Consider the following 9,806-nt stretch of genomic DNA (forward strand, 5'->3'; position numbering starts at 1 on the left):
CAGGGCCAGCTCCACTGCGAGGTTGCTAACATTCCCTGGAACCCTCAGCACCTCTGTGAGGCAGCTATGCTTCTTTCCATTTTACCGATGAACAAGCTGAGACTCGGAGAAGGCCAATACTCACTCAAGGGCCCACAGCTGGTACTAAAGCCAGGGTCTCAGCCCCAAAGCTTCAGCCAAGCTCCTGACTGTTTCAGTCACCCTAGATTCTCTCCCCTCCTGGGGGCCAGTAGTGCCAGGGAAGATAGGAGAAAAGTTATCACAATACCCTTGCCCTCAGGGAACTTATAGTCAAGTTGGAGAGACCAAACTCATGCACATACAGTCAGTGACTCTGTGCAGGAAGGACCCATGGGGATTGCTGGTTGGGTGTGTCACTGAGCCTGGGTCTGGCTGCTTATTACTTGAAAGCCAGATTCAAGGGACAAGAGTTGGTAGAAAGAAAGGCAGGTTTATCTGGAGAGCCAGGCAACTGAGAAGACAGTGAACTAGTGTTCTAAAGTACCGTCTTTAATGTTAAGGGTAGGAGGAAGAGGAAGGGGTTGAGATCAAGAGGTAACTTAGGAGCACAAACATCTGGACACCAAAGAGGATACACGGAGGTTGGGAATGTCTTGGTCCTTGGTCGGGTCACAGTGCTCCTATAAACCTTTAACAAAACACAGTTGTTCATATACGTCCCCTTTAATGCCAGACTTAGTTTTAAAAACTACCTGATTGCTGTTTTTTGCATATTGGTGCTCTAAAATCATCCTAGCCTAGGGGCGGGATGGGTAAAGTCCTCTTCAACAAAAATGGAGGACATTATATCAGTTTTTTGCTATTTCAAAAAAACCTGCTACAGGTTTTCCTGCTTGTAGAGAAGGAAACTTGGCCAGGTGTGGTGGTTCACACCTGTAATCCCATCCCTTTGGGAGGCTGAGGCGGGTGGATCACTTGAGATCGGGAGTTCGAGACCAGCCTGGTCAACATGGTGAAACTCCATCTCTACTAAAACACAAAAAACAGCTGGGCATTGTGGTAGTGGGCACCTGTAATCCCAGCTACTCTGGAGGCTGAGGCAGGAGAATCCCTTGAACCTGGGAGGAGGAGGTTACAGTGAGCTGAGATCGCACTTTGGCCTGGGTGACAGAGTAAGACCCTGTCTGAAAAAAAAAAGCGGAGGGGACTCAAAAAGTCAAGTGGCTTTTTCCAGTTGGCTCAGTTACAGAAGGACCAAGAAGGATGGAGATACTGTCTGAGCCCAGATCTCCAATGCTTTTTAAAAAATTTTTATTTTTTAAGAGACAGAGTCTCACTCTGCTGCTGAGGCTGGAGTAGAGTTGCACGATCCCGGCTCACTACAACCCCTCTGCCTCTTGGGTTCAAGAGTTTCTCCTGCCTCAGGCCGCCAAGTAGCTGGGATTACAGGTACCAGCCACCACAATGCCTGGCTAACTTGTTTTTATTTTTAATAGAGACGGGATTTTTACCATGTTGGCCAGGCTGGTCTCAAACTCCTGACCTCCGGTGATCTGCCTGCTGAGGCCTCCCAAAGTGCTGGGATTACAGGCATGAGCCTCCGTGCCCGGCCTCCAGTGATTTTGAAAATCAATGCCACACAGTATGATATTGACATGAAATTAGAGCCAGGAGAGATGAGTGTGCATTGGGGGAGAAATGGAAGGGTTTGTGGAGAAAGTGTGGCTTAGACTGGGGTCTGGAGGATGAGGCCATTAGGGCAAGAGCTAAAAAGGAAGCTAGGTGTCCTCATCAGAGACCATAGCCCAGACGAAGGCAAGAAGGGAGGAAGCGGTGGGGCAGATCTGGGGGCAGGGAGAGGGCAGGATTAGCCAAGGACAGGTGTGCAGGGGAGCAGTGGAGAGACAACCTGGACATGGAAGGCTTTAAACCTGACCCTCCACAGTAGGGGGCCATTGGCAGATGCTGAGCAGGTGAGTGGCAGGACCAGAGAGTGATGTGTGTTGGAAGGATGGGTGGGAGGGGCATCAGCAGCTGATACAATTATCTAGAAGATGAGTAGGGACTCCAGAGGACAGTGGAGTCACTTGCAAGGTGACATGCAGTGAGGAGGGACATAGCCTCCACTGGACATGCCTCCCTGGGTTCCTGTCCTCTCCACTGTGGGGCTTTGGGAAAGAGGCTGGCCTGTCCAGGAGCCTTAGTTTCCAAAGAGAAAGGGTGGGTTGTGGTAGGGGTTGAATGAGATGGTGTTTGTGTGGTTCCTAGCGCAGTGGCTGGCCGCCCAGAGGCTTCTTGGAGCCAGGGTTGCTGTCACTTTGCTCCTCCATCACTGCCCTTCTCTCTCCACAGCCAGGAAAACTCCACACTCTATGTCAGTTTCACCCCTAAAGGTCCCAAGATCCACCAAGTCAAGCACATCTACCAGGTATGAACCCAAACGTGGGAGGTCCTTATAGGTCACACATTCATTCCTTATCCTGGAGACTGAGGATGCAGGCACCAAGCAGACACAGTCCTGGACGTCGCTGTCCACCTGTTCAATAACCCTTTCTCCAGAGCTTCACGGCCTCCAGGCTGCCAGCAGCCGCATATGCTAACTCCTTTCTGCCACTGGATACATTATTTCGAGAGTCACAGGACTTGAGAGCAAAGAGGACTCTGAGAGAGAACATGCTTTTTCATTCAGACACTGAATGAGCTACTATTCTTTGCTCTGTTACACAGGCGTGAGGGCAGTGGCGTGATCTCGGCTCACTGCAACCTCTGCCTCCCAGGCTTAAGCAATTCTTCTGCCTCAGCCTCCCAAGCAGCTGAGATTACAGGCATCTGCCACCACGCCCAGCTAATTTTTGTATTTTTAGTAGAGACGGAGTTTTACCATGTTGGCCAGGCTGGTCTCAAACTCCTGACTTCAAGTGATCCCCCCACCTTGGCCTCCCAAAAAGTGCTGGGACTACACCTGTGAGCCACCGTGCCCAGCCTATACTAAATTAGGTATTTAGCTAGGTGCTGGCACCCTGCCCAGTCTTCAAACCAAGGTTCTGTGCCTACTGCTTTATTTTTATTTTTACCTTTTTTTCTTTCTTTTTTTGAGACAGGGTCTCATTTTGTCACCCAGGCTGGAATACAGTGGCATGAACATGGCTCACTGCAGCCTCAACCCCCTGGGCTCAGGCAATCCTCCCACCTCAGCCCCCCAAGGAGCTGGGACTACAGGCACACATCGCCATGCCCAGCTAATTTTTGTATTTTTTTGTAGACACAGGGTTTTGCCACATTGCCCAGGCAGGCCTGGCGCTTTGTACATGCAATGCCCTATAATTCTCACACCCACCTGTGAGATCCTATAAGATAGGTACTGTTGCCGGGCGCGGTGGCTCAAGCCTGTAATCCCAGCACTTTGGGAGGCCGAGGCGGGTGGATCACGAGGTTGAGAGATCGAGACCATCCTGGTCAACATGGTGAAACCCCATCTCTACTAAAAATACAAAAAACTAGCTGGGCTTGGTGGCACGTGCCTGTAATCCCAGCTACTCAGGAGGCTGAGGCAGGAGAATTGCCTGAGCCCAGGAGGTGGAGGTTGCGGTGAGCCGAGATTGTGCCATTGCACTCCAGCCTGGGTAACAAGAGCGAAAACTCCGTCTCAGAAAAAAAAAAAAAAAAAAAAAAAAAAAAGATAGGTACTGTTATTCTTTTTTTTTTTTTTTTTTTTTTTTTTTGATGTGGACTTTCACTCTTGTTGCCTAGGCTGGAGCACAGTGGCACGGTCTCAGCTCACTGAAAACTCCACCTCCTGAGTTCAAGCGATTCTCCTGCCTCAGCCTCCTGAGTAGCTGGGATTACAGGCGCCTGCCACCACACCTGGCTAATTTTTGTATTTTTAGTAGAGATGGGATTTCACCATGTTAGCCAGGCTGGTCTCAAACTCCTAACCTCAGGTGATCTGCCTGTCTTCACCTCCCAAAGTGCTGGGAATACAGGCGTGAGCCACCGATCCTGACCTGGTACTGTTATTCTTATAGACGGAGAAACTTGCAGCACAGATAAGCCACACAGCTCACAGGGGGAAGTCAGCCTCCTGCATGTTCTTGAATATCGAAGTCCATGATTTTAATCTCTGAGTTAATGATCTTCTGTTTCTAATGCAATGTGCTGTGACTCTGATCTTTAATACAGGGGATAGGGGGACTTAGAGGAGGAAGGCTGCCCCTCGAGGCTGAGGCTTCCCTACAGGGAACCTCTGAGGAAGGAGCAGGCATTGACCAAGCCAAGAGCGTTTTCAGCAGTGGCCCATGCGTGTCATCTCAGCACGTCGGGAGGCTGAGGACGGAGGATGGCTTGAGGCCAGGAGTTGAAGACCAGCCTAGGCAACATACCAAGACCTGGTATCTACAAACAAATAAAAAATACGAAACCTTAGCTGGGCATGGTGACCTGCACCTGTAGTCCTATTTACTCAGAAGGCTGACGTGGGAGGATCACTTGAACCCAGGAGTTCCAGGCTGCAGTGAGCTATGATGGCACCACTGTCTCCAACCTGGGTGACAGAGCAAGACTGTCTCTGTTTTTAAAAAACAAAACTGTTAACAACTGTCATTCCAGCACTTTGGGAGGTTGAGGCAGGAGAATCACTTGAGCCCAGGAGTTCAAGACCAGACTGGACAACATAGTGAGACCCTCTCTCTAAAAAAAAAAAAAAAAATTTAAAAATTAGCTGGGCACAGTGGTAATCACCTGTAGTCCCAGCTACTCAGAAGGCTGAGGTGGAAGGATGGCTGGAGCCCAGGAGTTTGAGGCTGCAGTGAGCTGTGATCTGCCACTGTAGTCCAGCGTGGGTGACAAAGAGCAAGACCCTGTCTAAAAAAAAAAAAAAAAAAAAAAAAAAAAAAAAAAGGCATTTTCCTATAGTCTAGTATAGCGTAGTGCATTGTAGTATGTAGAGGTTGTAGGGGTGTAGCATAGCTTAGCATGGTATGTCAGAGTATAACTTAGGAGTACAGTTGCTCCTCTTGAAGCTTTGGTCTCATTATATTCCTTTTCTTTCTTTCTTTAGTGTTTTGTTTTGTTTTGTTTTGTTTTTTGAGATGGAATCTGGCTCTGTCACCCAGGCTGGAGTGCAGTAGCATGCTCTCAGCTCACTGCAACCTCTCCCTCTGGGTTTGATGGATTCTCCTGCCTCAGCCTCCCAAGTAGTTGGGATTACAGGTGCCCACCACCATGCCCAACTAATTTTTGTATTTTAGTAGAGACGGGGTTCACCATGTTGGCCAGGCTGGTCTTGAACTCCTGACCTCAGCTGATCCACCCACCTCGGCCTCCCAAAGTGCTGGGATTACAAGCGTGAGCCATTGCACCCAGCCTGGTCGCAACATATTCGAAACCAAATTTGCAGTCTTCCCCTAAGCCAGCATCTCCTCTGGCTTGTGTGGAATCTTTTGGAAGGCACCATCTCTTCCTCAAGCAAAACTTACGAGTCTGCGTGAATTTCTCCTTCCTCCTGCCTTGTCCTGCTGCCTCCCGGAGTCTGGTTCTCTGCTTCCCTTTTCTGCTACTGCCCAGACCCAGTTGCTCGCCTTCTTGCAACTGGAGTGTTGAGACAGACTCGCGACATGGGCCATGACCCGCCTCTCCCAGCCTCTTTCCAGCCCATGCCTGCAGGGGATAGACCTCCCTGGGGCCACTCTCTTCCTCTGCCACCTGTGTCTTCCCACTGCCTCCTTGATGCTGCCCCAACTCCTCACTCTCAAGCCTTCTGGGCCTCATAGTCTGATCCTGGACTTCCTTTCCAGCCTTAGCTCCTGTTCTCCATCCCAGGAACCCTCCTTCCAGCCACATCCCTCTCACCTGGTGCCATCCTGGCTCCCTGCATGTCTCTTCCTGGATGCCCTCTCCCATCTTCATCTGTTAAAATCCTATCCATCTGGCTAGGCAGGGTGACTCATACCTGTAATCCCAGCACTTTGGGAGGCCCAGACAGGCAGACCACTTGAGTTCAGGAGCTCAAGACCAGCCTGGCCAACATGGTGAAACCCCAACTCTACTAAGAATACAAAAATTAGCTAGGTGTGGTGGTGCATGCCTGTAATCCCAGCTATTGGGGAGGCTGAGGCAGGAGAATCTCTTGAACCTGGGAGGCGGAGGTTGCAGTGAGCTGAGATCCCGCCACTGCACTCCAGCCTGGGTGACAGTGACACTCTGTCTCAAAAAAACAAACAAACAAAAAATCCTGTCCATCTTTCACAGTCAAATTCAAATGCTTCCCCTGCTATTTGGCCTTTTTAATTTAACTGATATTTCAAGTGTCCATGAATGTTTGTTGAATTAATAAATGGTAGAATCCTTCTAATTTGATACACATTGCTCTGCTTCCTGAGACATTGTTAGTGCCACTCCTGTGTCACTTCCTTATACATATCTGGATCTCCCAGACTTAGCACAGATAGCTCTTTTTCTAATAAAAGGTGCTTAGGAAAAAAAAAAAAAGTTTTTTAACACGAAGTCTCGACCTGTCGCCCCAGCTGCAGGGTAGTGGTGTGACCTCGGCTCACTGTAACCTTCTCCTGCCTCAGTGATTCTCCCGCCTCAGCCTCCAGAGTAGCCAGGATTATAGGCATACACCACCACACCTGGCTAATTTTTGTATTTTTCTTAGAGTCAGGATGTCACCATGTTGGCCAGGCTGGTCTCGAACTCCTGACCTCAAAGGCTCCTCCCACCTAGGCCTTCCAAAGTGCTGCGATTACAGGTGTGAGCCACCACACTAGGCACGGCATCAGGCAGTGGGAGATTGGAGGTGGAGTAAGAATGGCTCCTGTCCTCAGGGAGCTCCCGGTCTAGGGGAGATGCAGACACCCAAGCGGATCCCTCGCCATCCTGCTGGGGACACAGAGTGCACTGTAGGAGTCCAGGAGGGGGAGTTGCCCTGTCCTTGGGAAGTCAGCAAAGCCTTTGGATATAATATTGAGCAGGCTCTTACGGGGTATGTGAGGACATGCGGGGTGGAGAAAGCTGGAGGGGCATGGAAGCCACACTGCAAGGCCCTGAGGACGGAAGCTGGCTGCACCCAGTCACTGCACACTGCCTAACTAACAAGGTCCTGGGGACTCAGCCGATGAGGACTGGAAGAGGCGTGCAAGGGCACATGGGGTCCGGGTGGCAGCTGAGGTGGCTGGCATTCAGGTCTCATCCCTTATCCTCTGTGCCAGGTGAGGATCCAGCCTTCCATCCATGACCGAAACCTGCCCACCCTGGAGGCTGTGATTGGGGTGCCACAGCCTCCCAGCGAGGGGCCCGTCACACACCAGTGGAGCGTGCAGATGGTAAGTGCTGCCTAGAAAGGGAGGGGCTGCCCTCCCCAGGTCTGAGGGGGGTGAGTACATGCCAGAGGACAGAGGGCAGAGCTTGACCAGAGGTGGCGGCTCACACCTCCCAAATCCCAGCACTTTGGGAGGCCAAAGTGGGAGAATTGATTGAGGCCAGGATTTTGAAACCAGCCTGGGCAGCATAACAAGACCCCAGTCTCTACGAACAAATTTTAAAATTAGCCAGGCATGCATGGTGGCACATGCCTGTGATCCCAGCTACTAGGGAGACTGAGGTGGGAGGATCACTTGAGCCCAGCAGTTTGAGGCTGCAGTGAGCTATGATCATGCCACTGAACTCCAGCCTGGGCGACAGAACATGACTCTGTCTCTACCAACAACAACAACAAAATGAAGGGGGCAAGGCTGGGTGTGTGTGGAGTGAGGATGCATGAATCTGGATCCTGCCAGACTCAGAGATGTCTGAGCTCACCCAGGGCCAGGGCCAGGGCCGGGGCAGGAGAAAGCTGGGATGCCAGGTCTTCTCTGGGCTCGGGAGGTGCTAACTGAAGACCTGCCTCTCATTCCTAGGAACCTCCTGCGCCCTGCCACTATGAGGAGCTGGAGAGGCTGCCCCGAGCAACTGAGGTATGGACATAGGAGCTGAGAGATGGTGGTCCGGGCGGCACGCGGTGGGAATGAGGCTGCCCTGATCTCGCTTTCCTCCTCTTCAGCCTTGTCTCCCCGGAGCCCTGTTCCGCTGCCCTGTTGCCTTCAAGCAGGAGATCCTCGTCCAAGTGATCGGGACCCTGGAGCTGGTGGGAGAGATCGAGGTAGCCCCTGCTCCTAACAGACACAGAGCAGCCATGGGGGCCCCAGTGCCCAGGGCCATGGGAGGTGGGCTCCCACCTGTCTGCCTCCATTTTTCTTTTCCACCTTGATGAAAAATCTCCCGTTTACACAGTCACAGGTGAAAGAGAACTATGATTTGTGTGAAATTTGCAATGCTATTTCCATGGGCCTATTGATAGTTCTTATGTGTTTTTTATAGAAAAGCTTTCCTTCCAACAACAGGAGTGACATATTAGAGTGCCACAGTAGATGCTGGGGCAGGCCTCACACCTGTAATCCCAGCACTTCAGGAGGCCAAGGTGGGCGGATTACTTGAGGTTGGGAGTTCGAGATCAGCCTGGCCAGCATGGTGAAACCCCATCTCTACTAAAAATACAAAAGTTTAGCTGGGCGTGGTGGTGGGCAGCTGTAATCCCAGCTACCTTGGAGGCTGAGGCATGATAATCCCTTGAACCCAAGAGGCAGAGGTTGCCGTGAGCCAAGATCATGCCACTGCACTCCAGCCTGGGTAACGGAGCCAGACGCCATCTCAAAAAAAGAAAAGAATGCCTGGGTTTAGAAGGGGTTAAAATTAAAAGAAAAAAAGAAAAAAATGCCACAACAGAGAGCTGAGTAGAGCTGGGTGCAGCCCCCGGGACCCCTTCTCTGCTCCTCCCCATTGTGTTGTGGTGGGGGCAGAAGCCAGCGGGTTCTGTCCTTGTTCTTCTGGGTTCTGACACCTTTCCCCACTCCCGCAGGCCTCCTCCACGTTCAGCCTCTGCAGCTCCCTCTCCATCTCCTTCAACAGCAGCAGGCATTTCCACCTGTATGGCAGCAATGCCTCCCTGGCCCAGGTATTTCCACCTCCCCGGAAGCCCTAGGAATAGGCAACAAAGGGATCCCAGGAGCCCCGGGGCAGACCCAGATGTGGGAGAGCCTCCTGGGCTCTGTTCGAGTCAGAACTTGCTAACCGCCAGAGCCATCAGCCTGGGGGAAGCTTCCTCTCCCTTTGGTGGGCACACGACCCCAAAGTTGCCTGTCTGAGATATGGTAGACTTACATGTGGAGTAAAGATCAATTGAGGCCGGGCACGGTGGCTCATGCCTGTAATCCCAGCACTTTGAGAGGCTAAGGCAGGCAGATCATGTGAAGTCAGGAGTTCAAGACCAGCTTGGCCAACATGGTGAAACCCGTCTCTACAAAAATACAAAAATTAGCTGGGCATGATGACAGGTGCCTCTAAGCCCAGCTACTTGGGAGGCTGAGGCAAGAGAATCACTGGAACCCAGGAGGCAGAGGCTGCAGTGAGCCGAGATCCTACCATTGCACTCCAGCCTGGGTGACAGAGTGAGATTCCATCTAAAAAAAAAAAAAATCAGAGGCAGACGTGGTGGTTCACACCTGTACTCATAGCACCTCAGGTGGCTAAGATGGGAGGATTGTTTGAGCCTAGGAGTTCAAGACTGCAGTGAGCTATGGTTATCCCACTGTACTCCAGCCTGGGTGACAGGGAAAGACCCTATCTCAAAAAAATAAAAAGAATCAATCTGATGGCAACTTAGCAAAGAAACTAGCAAGTCAAGTGTCAGACAGTGAAGAGAGGGCACTCTAAGCAGAGGCAGCAGCAACTGCAGAGGCCTCCGTGGTGAGCGTGGGCAGGGCAGCCTGAAGGTCAGTACGGCTGGCAGCAGAGGGGAGGAGGGAAGACGC

General features: G+C 51.4%; 1 protein-coding gene across 2 annotated transcripts in view; it reads left to right on the forward strand.

Annotated features, from left to right (window-relative positions):
• The window catches only part of ITGAL (integrin subunit alpha L), a 55,542-nt gene that overhangs the window by 39,084 nt on the left and 6,652 nt on the right, over positions 1 to 9,806 (forward strand). For both annotated transcript variants that reach the window (XM_003930073.4, XM_074382024.1), the window contains 5 exons: positions 2,314 to 2,389; positions 7,170 to 7,283; positions 7,857 to 7,913; positions 8,000 to 8,098; positions 8,855 to 8,950. In XM_003930073.4, coding sequence (XP_003930122.1) covers positions 2,314 to 2,389; positions 7,170 to 7,283; positions 7,857 to 7,913; positions 8,000 to 8,098; positions 8,855 to 8,950 — 442 coding nt within the window. The remainder of the gene's footprint in view (positions 1 to 2,313; positions 2,390 to 7,169; positions 7,284 to 7,856; positions 7,914 to 7,999; positions 8,099 to 8,854; positions 8,951 to 9,806) is intronic.

Source organism: Saimiri boliviensis, chromosome 12 (genome assembly GCF_048565385.1).
Source record: "Saimiri boliviensis isolate mSaiBol1 chromosome 12, mSaiBol1.pri, whole genome shotgun sequence".
Lineage (NCBI taxonomy): Eukaryota > Metazoa > Chordata > Mammalia > Primates > Cebidae > Saimiri > Saimiri boliviensis.